This window comes from Calypte anna, chromosome 4A (genome assembly GCF_003957555.1).
Source record: "Calypte anna isolate BGI_N300 chromosome 4A, bCalAnn1_v1.p, whole genome shotgun sequence".
Classification (NCBI taxonomy): domain Eukaryota; kingdom Metazoa; phylum Chordata; class Aves; order Apodiformes; family Trochilidae; genus Calypte; species Calypte anna.
This window is the reverse complement of record NC_044248.1, coordinates 26001622-26024335: the sequence shown is the minus strand read 5'-3', so window position 1 is coordinate 26024335 and position 22714 is coordinate 26001622. Positions and strand designations below refer to the sequence as shown.

The following is a 22714-nucleotide window of genomic DNA, read 5'->3' as shown; positions in this document are numbered from 1 at the left end:
TATACAATGCAATACAGTATCTTAAGTGAGAGGAGCCAAAGTTAGCTCAAGTCACTCTCCTATTCGCCCACATCAGAGAAAGTGGACACTGTGATTTGACCACATGGTTGAGTAAGGCAGCTAATAATTAGAAAAGATTCTCTAAAGAAAGACAATTATGGCTTGCAAATATGTTTCTTCTAAATAAAAAGTTCTCTTCCCAATAATGCATATTTGATTCACTCTAACCAATTTCCACAGTATACTTACATATGAGTATACAGATTTAAAACCTTGACAACCATAAAGTAGAAATAAATGTAGAAGTGAATATCCTAGGTATGCTAGGTATGATACTCTCATCAAGACTGTAACAAGTGTAATAACCAGCTCCTGAAACACAGATTGTCAGTCTGTAAATAGTTTCTCGTCCATATTTACCATAGATAGTAAGAAAGTTTTAGGCATTTTTTAAAAATAGACAGTTAACAAATGAAAGCAAATTTAAAAAAAAAAAAAATTTAAAACCCACTTATCTTTAAGACTATTTCTATTTTATATTTTTTCCTCATGATTCCATATTTCTAAATTATAACTGACCTATCGGGAATCAAACTAAGTCCCTTCCAACCCAGCCAATTCTATGATTCTATGATTAGAAGAAATTGAAGAATTTTGCGTAATTTCATTTCAGGTACAGCAAATTGTTAGCTGACAGTTTTAAGTATACATTAAATAGATTGAAAACAATACATACCTGAAAAGGACTTAAGCGTATATATAACTATAGACACATTTTGTATGTGTGCATGTGTGTGTGTCTGTACATATAAAGGTGGAAACAGCACTGTTATATTCTATAGTTAAACCTAAATTAAGCAACAGCATCTGCATACAGAACAATATATTAAAATAAAACTATACAACTTCAGGAAATTCCATACTAAAATTATCTCTCCTTTAATTCCACTGTATTAACACTGAATGGGAGACAATACAACAGCTGCTGTTAGGTATCAGATCCGCCGGACTAAAATAAACTTTAGACTCTGCATAGAGTATGCCATAGGGTGTTCCTATTAACCTTAGTTTCTGGCTACATATTGCTGGAGCTGCAGGAATAACTGGGCAGCAGTTCCCACTTCTTCCCTGCTGCTGCTCCTTTTCTTTATGCCTCTCACCTTCTCTTTCAGTTACTTGCTATTTGTAGCTCAGCACCAACTGACAGGATTTAAACATTAAGCAAAGCTTCAGTGCTCCAAAAACCTTTAAAGCTTGGTCTGAAGACAAAAGCTGCATATACTTACTAAAAATCTCTCAGGAATTTCAGCAAAGAGGATACAGAGAACACAATGCAACAGAAGAGTTGCTGTACCTACACTAAACGTAATTTATTGCCCCTCTCTCATCACTACACTCACTTAAAAGTGGTAAATTTTGTAACTTGAAATTTCTGAAGAAACCTTGAAATGAAGAGGTCACATCATGCATCCTTCATTAGGTGCCTGCCTGTCTTTTAGTTACAACAGGACTACACAGACTGTGTGACTCAATTTCTTAACATTTAAGCAGATAAAGTGAGATAAAGCCAACCAATAATCACAGATGTTTTCCAAGGAATCATTGCCTCCTTCAAGGTTTTTCTGCTCCAGGGCTATTTTGCCATAGGAGATTGCAAAGTGAAAAGGAAGCAGCCCCTCACAGCTGAGTTAACAGCACCAGTGTCATCTGAAGTTATTGATCAACAAATGTCCTGAATTAAGACCAAAAAAAACCCCCACCCATCTCTACTCTCTTTCGTCCCAGCTGCTCATGCCTGCCCTCCCCCAAGTTCTTGTGTCCTGTAGACATAAGCAGATGTGAAGCCAAGAGGTAAACCTCACATGAAAAATGGTCCAGCCATGCAGTCCCTTAACCCTGGCACCTTTCCCCATGCAAGGAGTCCTTCAGCTCAGTTCCTGACTCAGTTCCCCAGGCAGATCCCCACATGCTCCAGGCAGGCACTCAGGAAGGAACAGTGCAGGGGACAAATAAACAAGTGGGTGATTAGAAGGCTGTCTGGGCTAGTGGCACCAAACTACACAGGTTTAAGCAGTTAGCTTCAGACTGACCTGTTTATTCAAACAGCTAGGTTTGATGTACTTTAACCTGAAGCTCCATTTTTCCACTGGGGAGCTGTCCTAATGCCTGTTTCTTGTCCACATTAAAATAGTGCAGCCTCCTCAAATCTTAAACTGACAGGGAAGTATGCTCTGGACTGGTGGAGAAGAAAAAGAAAAACAGAAGGTACCTCAGGGGTATACTTTATCATCTCCAGAAAAAATTGCCCAACAAATAAGCATTACACCTTGAGAATTTCCCTTAAAGACTTTGGGAGCTCTGCTAAAAGACAAAAAGGTTAAAACAAATGTTTAAATGAAGGTTTAAACCTGTTCCCTGATGCCCCTGAACAAGACCTCCTATGCAGCAGGTCTTGAAGTGAGAAAAGTCAGGTTTTTCTCTCACTTTTTTTGTGTACTCTCATCTAAAAGGAGAAACCTGAGTATAAAGGAAGAGAAAGCAGAAAAATGTCTGTCTGTCCTGAGAAGAAAATGAAAAAAAAGGAAAGGCAAAAAGAGCTGGGAAAGGCAAAAAGAGCTAGGATCTACAGATGAAACCTGGATCTCACAGAAGTGAGTGGGAGAAGGAAAAAAAAAAAAAAAAGAAAAAAAGCTGTGATCAGAATCTAACAAGGTAACAAGGGAGATGACACTGAAGAGGGACACAAGATGGCATGGAATTTGCTATGCAGTGAATAACCAAAGGAATCACAGAGCTGTGACAGCCTAGTCCTGCTTTGTTGCCATTTATTTGAGAAAGGGCAAGTAAAGGTTAGAGTGATGGGTACAGAGAAGAAAAGGGAGACTGAAAATCATTTAACAGTTTCATGGAGAGGAGAAGGAAACAGAGACAGCAGCAAGGAACTGGAGGTAGATATCAAAAAAGGAGCTGGTCAACAACACAGGTGAAAGACAGAATCCTACAAGGTGCAGCCTGTTACCTCCCCTAGGGTATTTCAGTGTTTACACATTGTTGCTCTGAATAGACAAAAAATAACCACAAGTCTTAAACATGGGCTTCCATCTCCTGAGCTGGATCACTTTCTGTATGAATTCCTAGCCCTAAAATTAGGTTCAGTATGGATGGCACGTAACAAGAGAGGTGGGATCATTTAGTGGTGGTGCTGCTTACCACCTCCCAGTGCCCATCCCCATTCAGCCAGGAAGAGGAACAGGTTAAATAAGGAGGATGGAGATGGCCAAGACACAGGATGACAATAAGGAGCTGATAAAGGAAAAGGCAGCAACACTATCATGCTTTGGGAAGCATGGCCTGTGCCATGGGCCTGCGCCCACTGAAGACTGCTCCATACTCAGACAATACAACTGTTGTCATTTTTGTTGATCTTTTCAATGTTGCTTAACATCAGGCAACACCAAAGATCATTAGGATGACATCACCAAAATAGGCAGGTTTTAATTCTAGCGTTTTGTAGCTTTATTAGATTAGCAAACTGTAGTTTGTAGAATATATTCATATACTACATACATTCACAGCTGCTACTAGATTTATCTTGGATCTAGGCCAGCAAATTATTTATGTGTAATGATGGCAAAATATTGAATATAAATCTTCATCTCATTGCAAGAGAGGGGTTTCCAGAAACTGAACTTATATGACTGGAAGACCAATCAAAAAGTAACACAAAAACATTTTAAGTCCTACCATCAGTTGAATATGGATTACAGCCACTTCAATTACTCCTAAAGAAATAGGTACTCCTATAGAAATAATTTGACCGTTACCTCCATTCAATAGTAATGGAAATACTAACCCACCAGGGATGGATGTTACAAGTTGCCACCAGCTCATGAGCTGCATGGATTTTGTTGCAGTAATTAACCTGGTCACAAATATATGTCCTTAACCAGATCACCCTCTTGCAACACAAAACACAACCACAAAACTATCTAATCATAAAGAAAAACAAGTTGGAGCTTAATTGATTCTGGGCCATCCTCTGCAGGAAGCATAGCTGACTAGTTAAATTAGCAACTTTAGCATTACCACTCTTTCACTTCATTTTAATATTACACAGATATAAGGAAAAAAAGTACCAATGTAGTCAAGACCAGATTGTTATATTAAAACCAGATCTACTTCTCTGTAAATTGCTTCCCTCATCTTTTACTTCCAGATATTTTAATCTGTTGCACATATAAAAAAAATTACAAGAAAGTTCAACAGGTAGTTTGCTATCAATTAGAAGCCCTCTTTTATTCAAAAAAGCAAAATTGGTTTGTTTAATAAGACCTACATAAACAACCCCATTACTTGCACAGATTAAATGAAAAAGACACAGCCTTGTTGGAATAAACCATTCCAACTGGACGTCAGAGTTCATGAGGACGTATTTGTTAGGAGATAACCTACCCACAAAGAATCCCTGCAACAGGTACATGACAACTCCTAATTCGTTTTGCTGCACAATAAAGCAAGATACGTCACTTGAAGTGATTTACCTAAAATGCTTTACTTAATATTGTAAATGCTCAGAAGTAAACTGTTTCAGAGTCACTACAACCCAATATAAATCCATGCTGCTACCAAAAGGGGAACCACTGTCCTATCTCTCCCCATGCCAGCTTTTCCAACACCAGAAGAAAGAGGGGTAATAACTAGGGTAACAGGGACAGGCTTGTGGCTGAAGTTCCCCTTCTATCAAATTTAAAATGTAAGCAAAACTTTTATTTCCCATATCCCAGATGCAATGCAGTAACTTGTTATTCGTATGTACTACTTTCTTCAACAAGGATGGCTGGACTCAGCAAGGTATGACCAGTTACGCTTTTGGATGTGTTGCTTACAGCAGCATAATTGTACTAGAAAATTCATTTGCTGCCTAACTCCTAATTTGCTGCTACAATACCTAAGTAAAACCACTGCCATTTTAGTAAGAAAAAGAGAGTTTTTAAATGTAAAATAAATCCTTTTGTCTTTCCAAGGTACAGCTCTGCCAGAGTTTAGAATGAAATAAAAAATGTCATCAGAGAATGTGGCAGAAATTTCTCACACTGTTGTGATCATCACTGAGTAGAGCCAGATAGCTTGTGAGATTGTCTTGGGTTTTTGCTTACTTTCAGTTTCCTAGAAGACTTTGAAGCCAAAACAGTGGTCCAGCTAATGCATTTCCTTTTCAGAGTAAGAGGACATTGGTTGCAAAACAGCTCTGCTTTTATGAAAGGACACTGGAAAATAATTGGTGAGCAATAGAAAAGAGCAGTTCTGCCTGGAGCTCTGCCACTTTAAAGGTAGTAAAGAAGAATGTTTACCAATTCCATTTTCCTTTCAAGGCTGCTAGTCAGCTATCACTGCAAGTTCTGTAAGATAAGCAACTGATTCCATGTCTTAGTAAGACTTTACGTTTACGGTAAATTCCTCAACACTGTGCTAAATCATAAAATCAAAGGGAAATTCCCATTATAATGAAACCATTCAGCTAATTAATACACCATGCTCTGGCTCAGAATAAACTTTCTTTTTAATACCTTCCTTATTAGGCAGTTGCAAAGTTAAATATACAAACTGACTATAAGAATCTAAGGTCTTTACAGAAGCACGTGTTACATGGTCTGTAAGGGGCTGTATCCCTGCATGGAGCAGGGATTTTGAGGAATTCATTGTAGATTTTATTTATGGAAAGGAAGAGAATAAAATCAAAGCTAAATACAGTTTACACAGTTATAATTAAGAAGATGTAGAATAATAGCAGAATTCTAGAGGTTAGCTCAAACATGGAAAAAATATTTAGAAGAAAAAAACTGATGATTATCCAGAACAACTTTATTATCTAACAAGTGACACATTGAATATTTCCAAGATAACAATTAAGATTTAAACACACATGCCCTAGGGGGACCCTGAGTAAGATGCATGTAGTCCTCAGAACACTTCTTTAGTAAGGTAGAAGAAAGACATCCCAACACCATGATAAAAAAAGAAACTATGAATGAAAGAAGAGAAAAACAAAAATAACAGTTTTCTTCAGGAGAGGACAGAATTTCCAAGGAGTAATGCAGGATGTCTGCTAAAGCTTACAGTATGTAATACTTATCTGAAGAGTTTCTTAATTCCCTTATCTTCTCCCTCCTCCTGAAAGAAGAGAAAAGGGAATTACGGGAAAATTGGGACTCAAATGCTTAGTACTGAACTCCATCACCTTCCTATAAATCTTATTGCAACTCTTCCTATGCTTTTTCTATGGAGTAGGGCATCAAGAGCAGGACAGGATCTCCTGGTTTACCCCTACACTTGGCACTGCACTTGTGTTGTCCAGATGGCATTTCTAATTTCCTCCCAACACACTCATAATAAGGGTTCAGGTACCATTAGCATCTCAGAAGAGCTACAGATTTGATTCTGACCTGCAGGGGAAAAGTGCCCAAAGCTGACGCAACCACAGGCAAACAGCAACTAAAGAGACACCATTCATGGATAAAGGTCTAAATTAATCAGCCTCTTAACAAAGGGAGACAATAAAATATGACATCAGACCCACTTCCTGTGATTGGTCAAAATGTAAAAAAGTACATTTGTATTTGACTGAAATATATTATGAAAGAATTTCATGACACATTTATGTTTCATCTTAGTTTAAAAAATTCAGGACATATAGGTCACAGCCCAAAATAAACAGTGAATTTTATTTTCTAAGTTCTGAAAAGAAATGTTGTGTCTGTGTAACACCCAAGATTCAAAGGAGAGAAAAGTATGTAGAATAAGTCTGTATAAATATTGCAGGTCACCCAAAGCAGCTTCACCAGCTGCCAAGGAGGTGGTGGAGTCACCAACCCTGGAAGCACTGAAAAGCCATGTAAATGAGGTACTTCAGGACATCCTCTAGTAGGCATGGTGATACAGATAAATACATTTTATTTATTTTACTAGATTTAGGGGGTATGTTGACCATTGGACACAGTGATCTTACAGGATCTTTTCCAACCCTATTATTTCTGTGCACTGAGCACAAGAGCTCAAGCTGGCACTGCCCTAGTACAAAAGTAGCTCAGGATCCCCTAACCACTCGTGATATGTTCAGTAGGAAACATCAAATCCATAGACAAAATGTCCATAAACAGATACTGAAGGGAAGAGGCAGGGGAATGGCTTCTAATATCCTTGGTCCAACAATTGTAGATGTTAGGAGGGTATAGGAGAGGTGAACTGTAGCAGGCAACTAAGCCTGAATGTTGTCAAACAAAACAGCATGTGCTGCAGAGACAAAGAGGCCTGCCACTTGCCTAGGCAGAACTTTCATCTGCACCTGTGAGCTACTCCTCATATACTTTAGGCTAAGGTGAATGAAAATCTGAAAGTGTTGGTAGGTCATTTTCACTTAGTTAGGGCACATAACCAAGGTCTCAAAAATCTCAAAAATCTTGCCTGCCAATAAAACCTTATTAACAGGTATAACAGGTATAAACAACCTTTTCAAGATGGCTGCCCTATTTCACAGCTTACTTTGAGAGCACATCTAATTCCTAAAAAAAAAAAATCATTAAGGACATTAAATATATGGTTTGTAACTCAGGAGATAGCACACATTCAAAGCATAACGAAAACACAGGTTAAATAATCATACATCATCTTAAAAGCTGTTCTTATGGTCATGTTTTATGTGAATTTTGAGGGAGTACTAATAACTACGAAATGCATTCCTCTGTCCTGTTTTTCAGTATAAATATTGGTAGTTGCTAAAAGAAGCACTGTAATCATACGCATGTCTAACATGTAACAAAATGTTCTCCAAACAAGACATGCTTTTAAAATAAATATATGTGAAATTATTAGGAAAGGGAATCAAACATCACCGTGTCCCTGCACAGACCAGTGGCACTGCCATCTGGAAACGTGCATGTTCCTTGCTCTCTCCCATCTCCCTGTTCTGCAGTCTTAAAGAGAATGAAGAAAGGTATGAAGTTGGATGATCAGAGGTTTTCATTACAAACAAAACAAAACAAGTTTACCTAAGTGAGGGATCTTTAGCCTGAAAAAGAACAATGGAGAGGAGATCAAAAGGAGTGGTTCTTTCAGCTTCTAAACTTGTTTGTTTGGGGTTTTTTGTTGTTTCGTTGGGGGTTTTTTGTTCTGTTTTGGTTTGCTTTTTTTTTTTAAATTTGCTATTTTATATATACAACATAAAACAAACACTCAAAGCCAAACTTATTGATCCTGAAAAGTTTTGATGTTGAAGGCTTCTCTGGGCTCAATAAGCACCTGGATAACATGCAGGAGAAAAGTCAACTGAAATCTAATAAAACAAAATAATCTCCCCACACTCCTCATCATTTAAGGCAAGGAAGTCCACAAGCTGCCTGCCAACAGTCTGTAAGCATGCAGTGACATTTCTCATTTTTTTGCTCAGAAGGAGTTTTTCAAGTAGTTCCTGTAACTTGGCAGGGCCTTGAATGGTAAGGGCATAATTAAAAAGGGAGGCAGAAGTCCAGCCAAAAAACCCGAAAAGGTACTCAAAGAGCCAGAAGAGTAGCTGTAGCCAGGTGCACGTTGTCATGGTTGCTCTTTCACTACAAAAACCATGATGAGCCTGGGAAGCCTGTGAATATCCAATGCCTGCTGTTAGGTTTTCCAACCCAAGTCCCCAGCTGGCCAAGGAATGAGCAGTGGGCACATGCTCACACACCCAGGTTTCAGGGCTTCTCCTGAATATGTTCTGTGGGATGAAAGAATGAAGCAACAAAGCAAGCAGAGTATCAATCTCCCAAGCTGTTTCCATGAGATCTGGGGACAAATCAGCTGGATGTCACACAATAAACCCCTCACAGGGGAATAAAGCAGTGCATCTCACAGGACAGAGAATAAAAGAGAAACTCTCTGGGGGCAGGACTCAGTGGGTACTGTCTTCTTGCCAAAGGGGAGCCTTCACCTGGAAGGAACTGGGGAGAAGTGGGCCTGAGGGGGAAGGTGTGACAGATTGCTCCTCCCCATGTGATTGATGTGCCTTGAGTTTTCCAACATCACTCTCCAAGTGTTTCTCTGCCACTCCAGCAGAGCACTGTACACATTCAATGTGCTGTGCAGCAGAGGCTAACAAGCTGGTCCATGTTGGATACTGCTGAAAATGGTACAGAGATCTAACCAGGCATTTTGTCTAACTAGGTGCAGCCATTCTTCTACTCTTTCATAACCTTAATACTCAAAGTGAATATCATAAGACAACTAACCATGGAATAAAACAGCAACTTAGAGGCTCAAGGGGAAAATACACTTCATCCATCTTTCATAAGAGATGATGATTTGAAAATTTCATTAGTTTTCTGAAACTGTTAGCTAAGATATTCAGAGTTTAATTACTACAAAGAGCCTTTTTATGCTATTAATCCAGATTAGTAATGAGTGTTCAGTTTAGAGATTGCCCAATTCTTTAGTTCTACCTGATGCAATAGAACAGCCTGATTCTTTCTGTCTTTGAAGCATAGTTCTGCCTTCTGAAAATCCTTCACTGCTTCCTTTATTTCCTGCTCCCAGATCACTGTTCAATGTGAATTTATTGTCCTATCAGCCCATGCACAGATATTTCAAAAGGGAAAGTACTCAGAACTCCTCTAGAGCTCTTTACTCCTTCCATTTTTTTTTTAGTGATTTGATCACCTGCTGGCCAGGTGATCAGGTCAGACACCTGGACAAAAAAAGCAGGATCCTCATTCATCTTAAAGATCCTCATCATTTTCACAGCTGATGATCACAGAAGAGCAGGCAAGTCTTCTTGGGCAAGAAAAACAAAAGTATTTTTTCACGCATCACTTTTCCACACCTTTTAGTTGTACAGGCTGTTTTCACCCTAATTTTACGCTGAAGAAAATCCCAAACCTTTCCAACCTGTATGTTCAAAAGCAGTACACTCTCATGCCTCAGGGTGCACTTGGGAACACAAGGCAGAAGGCACAAGCTCAGCATTACTAATACTCTCATCTAGAGAGCAAGGAGACCCTTGGAAAACCTGATTCTGAGATGAACTTCATGGCTTCTGCTGCATGGCAGTTTAGATGAAACCTCCATGAAAGGCCATGAAACCTTACACAGGAAACAGGCTGATAGCTGCCATATTTAGTGGGATATTTAGCAGCTGTTGATGTTCTTCTGAAAGGTGTGAGGTCTGCACAACAGGGTTTCTGGTATCTTTAAATGAACCAGTATTTTGCTCTTCTCTAGCCAGTCAGAAACACACACAACTGGAAAGACACAATAATTGTCCATCTCTATCTTCCTTCCTGGAAAAAAGCACTTTTCCATGTTTACTGAATCTACTGCAATTCAACAGTGCAAGCCCACGGATTATTAACAAGATTGTCTTGTTCCGTCCAAATTGCAGAATATTTTAAGGTTAATGATACAAAGGAAATAATAATAATAATAAAATAATCCTTACTGCAAAGAAAGATTGAAATCTTAAGAGCACCTTCACACAGATTAATAAAATGAAACTAAGGAAATGATCCTGTTTGTACCAGAGCAGCATTCTGCCTCTTATGCAAGATTTGCTGGGGATCGGGGTGGGATGAGGAGGAAGTTGTAGGCTCTGTTTTAATTTGGAGACTTGTGTCCCTAGGCGAGGGACAAAAATCAATAAAGTGCTACCTCACAAGTTTACTTCTTAGTTTCCTTAGACAGCTAATTACAATTAATCTGACCACGAGTAGTTATTCTATAAAAAATGCCTGGGTACTATTACATTTGCGAGCAACATCTATTTCTGTCAAGTGTGTCTGTGGACAGTTGAAAACACATGTAACTGGAATGACTGAAGTTACATAATTTTCCTTTTTTGTGTTATTTCCAAGAAGAAATAGCAGGAGGGGTGTTTTCCCAGTACCAGTGAGTGTGCAAACAAGCAAAAATTTTTTCCTCAGCAATACACCAAATAATGAATGAACCTTTTAGACATACAATACAAACACTTTTGACTTCCAGTGAAACCTACTTTAATGGTATCCTCCTAATCTCCAAGTCAAAACTGTTGCATAGTTTGCAATACTTTGCTGTTGTTAGTCAGACTGATGACAGGTCAAGGCTGAGGTGAATTTTAAAAACTCAAAAGGCAACATTTTCATTAAAAAATGGATTTTTAAAAAATTAAAATCTCAAAATGTCATCCAAAGCTTGCAGCAAGAAATGTTCTATCCTTTTTTCTTAAGAAACAAACAGAAACAAAGACGTTCAAGCAAATTTTTCCTTATAGTTTTCTTCACTTCTCAGGCTTTTCTAATGTTTTGAACTCTTCAGAAATTTTTTTCCTGCCTTTTAAGTTTCTTTAATATGCATATAGCACAAAGTGAGGCCACCTACATGGGCAGTTCCTGGAGCTCAACTTCATTTGAGCAATTTCAAGTAAATGTAAGTGTGAATCTGAGCCCACAGATCCCAGTCTTGGTGTTTATGAACTTCATGAACAGAAAACAAGTTCACAACACTGCCCATTTGGATTCACTCTGGGTCACAGGTGGCTCAGAGAAAGGAACTTGCCCAGGCTGCCCAAGTACTGCTCCCTCAGCAAGAATACAGCCAGACTGGCACTCCAGTTGGCAGAGCAGGAATGCAGATCCCACAGTCTGCAAACAACACACCTCAACCACCAGCTGTATACTATGTGATTGTGTGTATTGATCCCATACTTGCAGGATACTGGGATTAGACACCTCTTTGGAACAGATGAACAGCCCTTACTTGAATTACAATTACAATACAGCCCTGCTAAAGTTTACATTTGACCTGGATCTAATAAATACCTCGACCTCTAAAATTGCTGCTCTTTGTCTCTCTAATGAGACTGTTCCTTGAGTAAACTGCAGAGGTTACTTACCAGCTAGATCACCCTCAGAAAATTTGAAACAAACACACCCATGAAAAAAACACATTAAAAAAAAAACCTAAACTTTTTTTGTCTACACAAACATGAGCAGATAGCAACTAAATGCACGAAGCTTAACTTAACCAGTTTTTCTCTTGGCTTTAAATACTGTGACTGATGCAACAAGTGAATCTGGACAGCTGGAGCAGCCTGCCACAAATACATTCTGTCTGCTGAATTCTGCAGTCAAGGAAATTTAAAAGGACAGTTAGAGTAGCTTTGCTTCTTCTGAATGATCTCTAAGAGAACAGAATAGGCTATTTCCATTGGAAGAGATCTAAAGCAATCAATCATCTAGTCCAACTGTCTGATCACTTCAGGGCTGACCAAAAGTTAAAGCGAATTACTACAGGTATTGTCCAGATGCCACTGACAGGCTTGGGATATCAACCACCTCTCTAGGAAACCTGTTCCAGTGTTTGACAACCCTCTCAGTAAAGAAATTCTTCCTATTGTCTAATCTAAACATCCTCTGGAGCAGCTCTAAACCAGTTCCATGTGTCCTGTCACAGGATACCAAGGGGAACAGATCAGCATCTCTTTCTCCATGTCCACTTCTCAGGGAGCTATAAGAGAGCAAGGAGGTTTCCACTCAGTCTTTTTTTCTCCAAACTGTGCAAAGCCAAAGTCCTCAGCCACTCCTCAAAGGACATGTCTTCTAGCCCTTTCTGCAGCTTTGTTCCCCTCCTCTGGATGCATTCAAGGACTTTCACATTCTTCTTGAATTGTGGTGCCCTGAACTGCAGATAGCACTCAAGGTGAGACTACACTAATGCTAAATACAGTGGAATAGTGGGATCTGTATTGTTTCTAACAATCTCTACAAATCCTGGAAATTTGCACATGAGCTTGTGGAGGTGTTTGGGGTTTGCTACACATCTCCTTTGGGAAAATAAATGAAAAAATGTCGTGTCTCTTGTCAGAAAAAATCCCTTCCATTTAATTCCTCTCTTATCTCTCTCTCTCTTTCTTCAGAGCACAATTCTTGAATAAAGAAAGTCAAAGAAATAAACCCTTTGATAGCACAGAAGATTTTGCTGTAGATGATACCCGATTCCTGAAATTGCTTATTTTACAACAGTGCCACAGGGAGGGAGGAATAACACCAGGGATGCCACATCTGTGGCATGAGAAACACTTATGTCCCCTGCTCCCCTGCAGCTTTCTGGTAACTTCCAAGAATTGTCTATTACTTTGCCAGTATTTTTGCTTGTCCAGAATAAAAGGTCCTGCTCTATTCAATGAGGAAAAGGATGCAAAACAACTTCAACATTTTTAAAGCTGCAGATTATTTGAAAATTGTCACTGAACAGGTGAAGCCAATATGTGAACAGTATGGAGTCCAACAGCGTTTCAAGGTGTTAGATAATTCATGGAACCATAGAATCATTAAGGTTTTAAAAGATGTCTAAGATCTAATTCCAGCTGTCAACCCAACACCACCAGCCAGCTTAAACATGTCCTCAAGTGCTGTGTCCACATGCTTTTTGAACACTTCCAAGGATGGTGATTCCACCACTTCCCTGGGCATAACTGTTCCAATTCCTGATCACTCCTTCCATAAAGAAATTTTTCCTAATATCCAATCTCAACCTCTCCTGATGCAACTTGAGCTCATTTCCTCTAGTCCTACACTGGTTATGTGGTAGAAGAGACCATCTTCCACTTCATTACAACCTCTTATCAGTGTCAGCCACTCCTTGTAACGTGAGCCCCAGACCCTTCACGAGCTTCATGGCTCTTCTCTAGACACACTACAGCACCTGATGTTTTTGTAGTGAGGGGTCCAAAACTAGACACAGAACTCAAGGTGTGGCCTGACCAGTGCTGAGTACAGAGGCACAACCACATTCCTTCTCCTGGTGGCCACACTGTTTCTCATGCAGGCCAGGATGCTGTTGGCCTCCTTGGCCACCAGGACACACTGCTGGCTCATGTGCAGCCATATGTCAACCAACACTCCCCAGGACCTTCTCTGCTGGGCAGCTTTCCAGCCACTCTTCCTTGAGCCTGTAGCATTGCCTGGGGTTGTTGTGACCAAAATGCAGGACCCAACAGTTCATCTGGTTGAATCTCTTACAGATGATCCTGGTCCACAGATCCAGCTAGGCCAGGTACCTCTGTAGAGACTTCCTACCCTCAGGCAGATCAGCACACCTGCCCAACCTAGTACAACCACAAACTTACTAAGAGTGCACTCAATTCCTTCACCCAGATAAAGATATCAAATAAAACTGGTTCCAAAGCTGAGCTTTGGGGAACTCTACTGGTCACCAGCCACTCATTGGATTTAACTGCATTCACCAAAACTCTCTGGGCTCAGCTGTCCAGACACTTTTCTACCCAGCAAAGAGTACACCAATATAAGCCATGACCTGCCAGCTTCTCTACAAGAACACATTGGGGAACACTTTCCTGAAGTCCAGGAAGACAACATCCACAGCCTTTCTTTCATCCACTAGGTGGATTACCTGGTCATGGAAGATCCAGCTGGTTAAGCAGGACCTGCCTTTCATAAACCCATGCTGGCTGAGCCTGATCCCTCACTCAACATGAACTGCTCCACAGTCTCCCCCAGTACAGAAGTCAGGCTGACAGGCATGTAGTTTCCTGGATCCTCTTTCCATACCTTCTTGCAGATGGACATCACACTGGCAAGCCTCCAGTCATCTGTGGCCTTCCCTGTTAACCAGCACTGTTGATAAATGATGGAGAGAGGCTTGGCAAGCTCCTCTGCAAACTCTCTCAGTACTGCCTAGTAGATCCCATTTGTCCCCATAGACTTCTGAGTGTCCAGGTGGCACAGCAGGTCATTAATAGACTCCTGGATTATGGTGGGTTTATTTTGCTCTCCATCCCTGTCTTTCAGCTCAGGAGGCTGAATACCCTGAGGATTACTGGTTGGACTACTAAAGACTGAGGAGAGGAAGGTATTAAGTACCTCAGCCTTTTCCTCATCCTTGGTGATGATGTTCCCCCCTTGTATCCAATAAAGGATGGAGATTTTCCTAGGCTCTCTTCATTTTTCATGTATGTGTTAAAACATTTTTGTTGTCTCTTACAACCAAGATCAAACTCTTGCTGGGCTCGTTTTCTATTTTTTTTTTCTGCATGAGCTAGTAGTGCACTTGTCCTGAGATGCCTGTCCCTTTTTCCAAAGGTGGTAAACATTTTTTTTTTTTCCCCTGAGTTCCATAATGAGCTCCCAGCTCAGCCATACTGGTTGCCTTCCCTGTCAGTTTGCCTTCAAGCACATGGGGACAGCCTGCTTCTGCACCTTTAAGACTTCCTTCTTGAACAATGTCCAGCCTTTCTGGACCCCTTTGCCCTTCAGGACTGTCTCCTAAGGGACTCTCTCAACCAGTGTCTTGAACAGGCCACAGTCTGCCTTCTGGAAGTCCACAGTACTGGTTTTGCTGGCCCCTCTCCTTACTTCTCTAAGACCTGAGAACTCCATCATTTCACAATCACCAAGCCCAACCACCACATCTCTCACCAGTCCTTCTCTGTTTGTGAATATCAGGTCTAGGAAGGCACCTCCCTTACCAGCTGTGTCAGCAAGTTCCACACACTTCCTAGACGGCTTCCACTCTGCTGTGTTATATTTCCAGCAGACCTTGGTAAATTGAAGTCTCCCACTGGAACAAGGCCTAGTGATTTTGAGACTTCTGCCAGCCACATGCAGAATGCTTCATCTGCTTCTTCCTCCTGGTTGGGTGGTCTATAACAGACTCCCAACAGGATCTCTGCCTTGTTGGACTTCCTCCTCAACCTGACACATAAGCACTCAATCTTATCATCACAATCATTGAGCTCTGCAATCAAAACACTGCCTAACATATACAGAGCCACCTTACTGTTTCTTGTTTCTTGTCTACCCCTTCTATAATATAGCCAAAATATACCGAGTATTACTACTTTTTTCCCTCAGTTATGAGAGTGTGTTTTTCCTGTGTCTTCTACTCCTCCCTCAAAAGAACACCATTTCTCTAGGTTACTTTGATGAATAGGAGCATCTTACATTCTTTCACTCCACTGGCAACTGCAGTCTCCAAATATTTGTAAGGAGTTAATAGACATCTTAGACAAGTCAGGAAATGTCAAAAAACAAATTACCACAGAGCTAGAGGGACTGATTTACAATGGAAGAGTAAGAAGAATAAATGACTTACAGTTCAGCTATGTCCTAACTAAATTCTAAAATGCAGCAAGGAGAGGAAAAATACACATAAATATTAAGCCATCAGAAAAACTTGTGACAGATAAACACAAAACAAGAAAAACAAGTTGACAAATTCATATGCAATAGGAATTCAACAAACAGCCCCTCACGGCCCCCTTAAGCTATCAGTGTTTCAAGTGAAAATTGTTGTAATTTATGCAGCCATTAGTACCTTTGAAGGAGATATACATGTAGAGTCATAGAATACGTCAAGTTGGAAGGAACCCAACTGGATCATCAAGTCCAATTCCTGCCCCTGTTTAGAGCACACTCACAATCACATCACGTGCCTAAGAGCATCATCTAAAGGCTTCCTGAAGCAGGCTTGGTGCTGTGACCCAGGGGAGCCTCAACCACACTCTGGGTGAAAAACCTTTTCCTAATACCTAACCTGAACCTCCCCTAAATCAACTTCCTACCATTTCCCCAAGTCCAGCCTTTGGTTACTGGAGCGAAGAAACTTGTGCCAGTGCCACCTCTTCCCTCTTGAGGAAGCCACATACTGCTATGAGGTCACCTCTCAGCTTCCTTTTCTCCAGACTGAATAATCCAAGTAACCTCAGCTGCTCCTCATAAGTCATTCTTTACAGACCCTTCATGGAAGGGAACTTGGTAGTATATGTCACTCATGTTAAAAGCAAGGTGGATATAGGAGGAAAAAAAAAAGGTATCAGTGTTTATAAAAGATAATGAAAACTATTATACCTATCCTACTCATGAAACAAAATTCAGACCCTTCAGAAAAAAACTTAAGACTTTGAAAGAGCTTACATCTTTCAAATAATCTTGCTTGGAGTTTATTATAATTAATTTTTTATATTAAGCAAGGATATTAGCATTGATAGGATACCAGACTGGCTTCAGTTGGATTCCCTTTGTTCCAAGCATTTTATTCTAATGAATCACTAACCACATTCAAAAAAGCAGCAGCTAAACATGAGGTTCTAGACAGACTTCTTATCCTGAATGTAGTGTATCAATAGTAGAGGATAACTGCCATCATCCTCAGATACAACACCCTGAAGAACAAGTCCTGGGTTGTTTTTACTAAAATAAGCAGACACACACCCTTGAAGAACATGCAAGAGTATAAATACACACCAATCTTAAGTGAGCGTAAAAACAATATTTTCGATGGGATGTTCCTGCAAACCACCAAACACTGCATTTAAAAGTGATCCCTAAAGCTTTTTTAGAGCTTCAGAAGTTATTTGTCAGCAGCAATCCTGTGAATTCCCTCACAGACACCCAGATGTGCTTACACAAGATATCCAGGAATGCACATACCTACATTGAGAGCTAAAAAGTGCCATGAGCTCATAGAATTTAGTATTTTACTCTATTCACACAAATGGCTAGGACAAGGTTTCATAATTAAGTTTGCAGAAGTGTTGCTTAGTCTTCATAATAAGACCTATTATAGTACTCATATTCATCCCATTGACCCATTCTCCTAAAAAAAAGACAACATTTTTGCGTTTGTGTGTGTGTATTTGAAAAAAGTGGTTACACCACATGAAAAGGAAATTTGCAGCAGACAAAATAGCAACAGCAGAAGAAATAACATCCTCCCTACCCACTCAGTTTAGCCCTGCTGCAGTACTGGCAGTGAGGTTTATGCTTGTTTTCAGAGTGGAAAACCCAGCTTCATCTCTCTCACCAGTGCATGAAGCATCACAGCAGAGCAAAGCACACTTCATAAACTTAGAGGTGGACATAAAACTGATAGCTTTGAGATTACACCATCAAGATATGGTGGTAGAATAAAAGACCAGAAATTGACACATTGCTTTTCCTTCCATATGAACAGCATTTAAATTCCATTAGCCATCAACTAGCAGCATTTTATGATTAGGTCAGATTTAAAATTTTGAAATAATAACAAAAAGGTATCCCTCAGCTGAGGTAGCTGAGAGATAAATGGAGCTCAAGTAAGCACACCAATTTTCATTGCAAAAAGCAAGTCATGGAATCACTGCACAAAGACTGCTGTACTTCAATTAATAGGTATTTGCATAATAATAGATTTGTATTAATATGTATTAATATATTAAATATTAATATAGACATCACTAGTTATTCCCATTCTAATACAAAACTAAGAATCCTTACATAAATACAGTCGTAAACCTCTTAAAACCACATAGGACAACTGCCCAAAATTTCTTTTGTATAGTCACACAATCCTAGAGGTTTGACTACGCAATAAAATGAAGGTGCAGTTACAGTACACCCTCCCAGCTGTGTGGCTTCATTCCAGCTATGGTTACCACACCACTGTTACCACTATTGTTACCATAATACATTACTCCTGCCATTGTTACCCTATTACCACTAATAGCCTGCATACATGTTACTGTCATATTTTCATTTCAATAACACAAGTTCAAAATTCATGCCTAGAATGCCTGTGCAATCTCTCCTGTTAATGTTGAAACTTTCAGCAAACAATAAAGAACTTATTTATTTTAAATACTTAACCCTCCCATGGTAGACAGTCTATACTCATCACATCTCCCCTAACACAAAACTGTGCAAGTCAGAGACTACAAGTGTTATAACAAGTTATAAAAATATTCATAGACCCTACAAGAAGCTAAAGTCTCAAGTCACAAGTGTCACACAACTGCTAACGCTGCCCTTGCTGCAGCTGCTGAGAGCATCCCTGTTGGGCAGGGGGGCAGAGTGGCACAGGGTCTCTGCCAAACTGCAGGTACCCTGGGGGCAGAAGGGCCGATTCTCCCAGTCCCACCTTAAGCAGAGAGGGAACTGAAATACCAGGCTGTCTTCCCCAGCAGGCCACCCAGATGGAGAGGGGGAGCCAGGGCCACCCAGCCTCCTTGCCCTGCTGGAGAGAGGTGGGTGCAGCTGTCAGGGGGTCTCTTCAGCAGGGCCCCCCCTTGTGCTGCAGGAAATCCAAAACAGGCAATTTACAGGCAGGATTCATTCCCACCCCACTGAGCAGACAGTTCAGCTGAGAAGTATTAATCTAGGCCCCGTTAGCTTGTTAAATAATGAACTTTAGCCTAGGCTGAAAAAAAGGAGGGGGGGGGGGGGGGGTAGAAAGGGGGAGGCAGTGTTGCACAAGCTTATTAGTGCCCACTTGCTGCAGAACATGTTCTTGCAAGAGCTTTGTGTGAAGAACTACTATTTATATCTGTAATGCTTCCAAGTTGCTGCAAATCTCTAGGACAAGATTAATACTTAACACTTACTCACCTGCAAAAAAACACAATACCTTTATTTTCTGTCCACCTCTTCCTCCTATATTGGAGGACCCTGAACTTCATCCATGCTTTAAAAAAATGTTTCTGAAGTCACAGTTCTTAATATAGGAGTAAAGACAAGGAAATAAATTGTGTAAAGGGTTAACCCAAAAGGCTATGAGACCTGCACTTAAGCATCAGTTTAATATGCAGCAGTATGGCATGTGAATGGAAAAATAACACAGTAAGCATCATCTTTATGAACACAAACTCAAGTGATAATACATTTTTCTTTAAAGAAAGGTCAAGCAGATGACCTTTTACTGACAATATAATCATATTTTCATTGAAACAATACTATTTACTTAATCCTCTCACAACTACTTCAGACATTCATTTCAACATTCTCCCATCACAGGAACAAATTTGCACAGTACTTTCTCAAACAGTTCCAGCAAAAGCAAGGAACTCACAACTAAAGGCTTCCAACATGACTAAGTCTGCTGGGATCTGAAGTCACCCTCTCTCTACTACTCAGTCACAAAGATTTTTCTGTTAATGTAATCGCTTACTACATGCTATCCCACTCACTTTCCAGTCCCTTGACCTTTCTTCCTTTGGTTTGCTGACAGTTCCCCTTTTTCCAGGGAGCACTTGCACTTCTACACTATGTAGTCTAGTAGCAGCTCCCAAAGACACTGAAGCTTCTTCAAGAAAGAGTGACTGTCCACAGCACGTGCACATAGCATCACTCAGAACTCTTCATCTTCACTGCCAGCTGTTCTACCTCAACAGTTTAAGTGTAAAAAATACATAACATGCTCCTGTTTTGAATTCTAACTTTTCAGCATAAGCTATTCTGAAGCAATTCAAACAATTCTAGCAATTCAAACAATTCTGAACAATTCAAACACACGTTTTCCCAAGTAAATAACTGATTTACAGTCCCAGGCAGGAAAGAGTTGAGAGATTTTAAGCCTACTAAGTTCTGCAATTATTTTTTTTAAAGTACTCTAAACGGCAAAAGCAACCAGCTGAATTGATTTTGTGTTCCCATTTTTAAATACTTAAGTCTGAAAAATTCTTGATAAGCATTCATGCAACAGGATCCTTAATAACGTATTAGGATTCAGAACAATACAATATAAGCATTAGGCTGTAATTAAAATATTTTAAGGAGAGTATAGTACACTCAATAACCTCCTCTATGCAGGATATTATTTGAAAAGCATTAAATCTGTGAATATGGTCTAGAACAGCTTGAAATAAGTACAGCTAATGTACACTATCAAAACTTGACCTCCCCCGCAGTTACAGTAACATCTCCCCCTAACTCCTAATCAGTAAAACAAACAGCCTTGGGGAAAAAACCAAAAAAACACACCACCCAAACACAAAAAACCCTACCACAACTAAACAAAACAACCTATCAGCTTAATTTTTAATCCACATGCTTCCCTCCCTATGCTGAAATCAATAGTGAATGAACGAGGTCATGAATGTTTTTGATAAATATGTCGGAAATCCTTAAACCAACAAGAGGAGTTGTTATAAAGACACGAAAGGTCTTACTCATAATGCCACGTTCTTACACAACCACACACTATGCATCGTTTTTATCCATCGGCATACCGGCAACTGCAAAACCACAAGTACCAAAGGTACTTGAATTCTACGTTACGAAACTTAGGATGCAAGCAGAACCTAGAATTTTAAGTATTTGTGACTGGAATTTGAGAATTTAAGCCCAACCTTCACGGTGCTCCTGGGAAGAATGAAAATTTTCTGAATGCAGCGTCACCTTACACCGCCCGTCAACTCTGTCACGCAGCAGCAACTCATCCAAAGCGTCAATTATTCCAAGAGACTTTTCAACAAATAGAAAGTCTCGGGTTTTGTTGCAAGTCCCCCCACGCCTCCCTCGCCCCTCCGTTCTTGAGCACAGCTGCTCCTCCGAGCACTCCAGCCCTCCCTCCCGGGCTCCCCGGCCCTGCCCGCTGCAGGACCCCGCCGCTTCGCTCGCACCGAGGCAGCCCCGAGTTACAGCTACGACCCGCTCCATGGCCCGGGATGGGCAGAAACCTGCCGGACTCTGGCCTGTCCCAGATACGCTACAAACGGCGGGGCCGAGACCGTACCCCGCCGGGCAGCCCCACTACCGCGGCAGGAGCCGAACCTCGGGGCTGGCTCTGCCCATCAGGTGTTTTGCGTTCCTTTGTCAATACAGTTGTTCCCCGTGCAACCCTCCTTCCGTCAACCCTGCAACCCTAGACAGAATTTTTTTACCGTTTTGGGGTTTTTTTTCTCCTTAAACATCCCGTCCCGTCCCACCATCCCGTCCTTAGAAAGGCTTCTCCCAAGTATTCTCCTCGGTAGGATTTTCAAGCGGCCCGTTCAAACGGGCTCGAAGCCACATGCCTAAAGGAGTGCGCTGGCATCTGCAGGGGGAGCACGGGCTTACCTTTGCCTCCCCCGCCTCGGGCTCCTCCTCGTAGTACCCCTGGCCGGACTCGTAGGCGGCGGCGGCGGCCGGCTGCCGGGGTCCCAGGAGCACGGCGCCGGCAGCGAGGCAGCACCCCAGGGAGAGCACCTCCAGCAAGTGCATGGTGCAAAGATGGCAGGGAGGGCGCGGAGCGGGGCCGCGGGGCAGTTAGAGGAATGCAGGAGAAATTATGAGGCTCCTTCTCTTCCTCTCCCCCCTCCCTCCCCTTGCAATATCCAAGGCAGTAAAATCCGTGGGATGCAGAAGATGCGGTAGCTGCAGTTCCTAGACGCCTGCAGGGGAGTTCCCAACTTTCCCAGCCTCTGTGCAAATTCTCACCGAAGTTATCCGGAGTTTGCCAGGTAAAAAACCCACCAGGAAACCGGACATCCGAGGTTGCGCTCACTCAGGAGCAGGGGAGGTGGAAAGTGCAGAGAGAAGGAGGAGGAGGAGGGAAGGGAAGGAGAGAAAGCGAGCGAGGGGGGAGAGCAAGCGAGGGAAAGCGGGACTGATCGGCCGCTCGCACCCGGCAAATTTCCCTGCGCCTTCCCGCTCGGGCCGGGCCGAGGAGTTGGGCTCCGCTCCGCCCGCCGCGGAGGTCTCTCCGAACGCCCGTCAGCGGCAGCGCGGCCGGGGGGTGCGCGGCGCCTGGGGCTGCGCATGGCGAAAGCGCCCTCTGCCTGTGCCTCCGCGCGGCGGGAGGGACCTTCCTCCCCCCACCTCCTCCTCCCATTGCTGCTGTCGCCGCTGGCGCTGCGCAGCCCTCCGAGGAGCAGATCCGTCGCCCCGGGGGGAAAAGGCCGCCAGAGGCGCTTAGCGTGGCGGCGGTGCCGGGAAGGGAGGCGAGTAGGCCCGAGCCT

At 41.6% G+C, this 22714-nt stretch overlaps 1 protein-coding gene across 1 annotated transcript in view; it reads right to left on the bottom strand.

Annotated features, from left to right (window-relative positions):
* VEGFC (vascular endothelial growth factor C) overlaps positions 1-22489 on the bottom strand; it is a 78255-nt gene extending 55766 nt beyond the window's left edge. Inside the window, exon 1 of the mRNA XM_030449806.1 lies at positions 21834-22489. Within this exon, the coding sequence (XP_030305666.1) occupies positions 21834-21977 (144 nt within the window). The 5' untranslated portion in view covers positions 21978-22489. The remainder of the gene's footprint in view (positions 1-21833) is intronic.
* Positions 22490-22714: the final 225 nt, after the last annotated feature.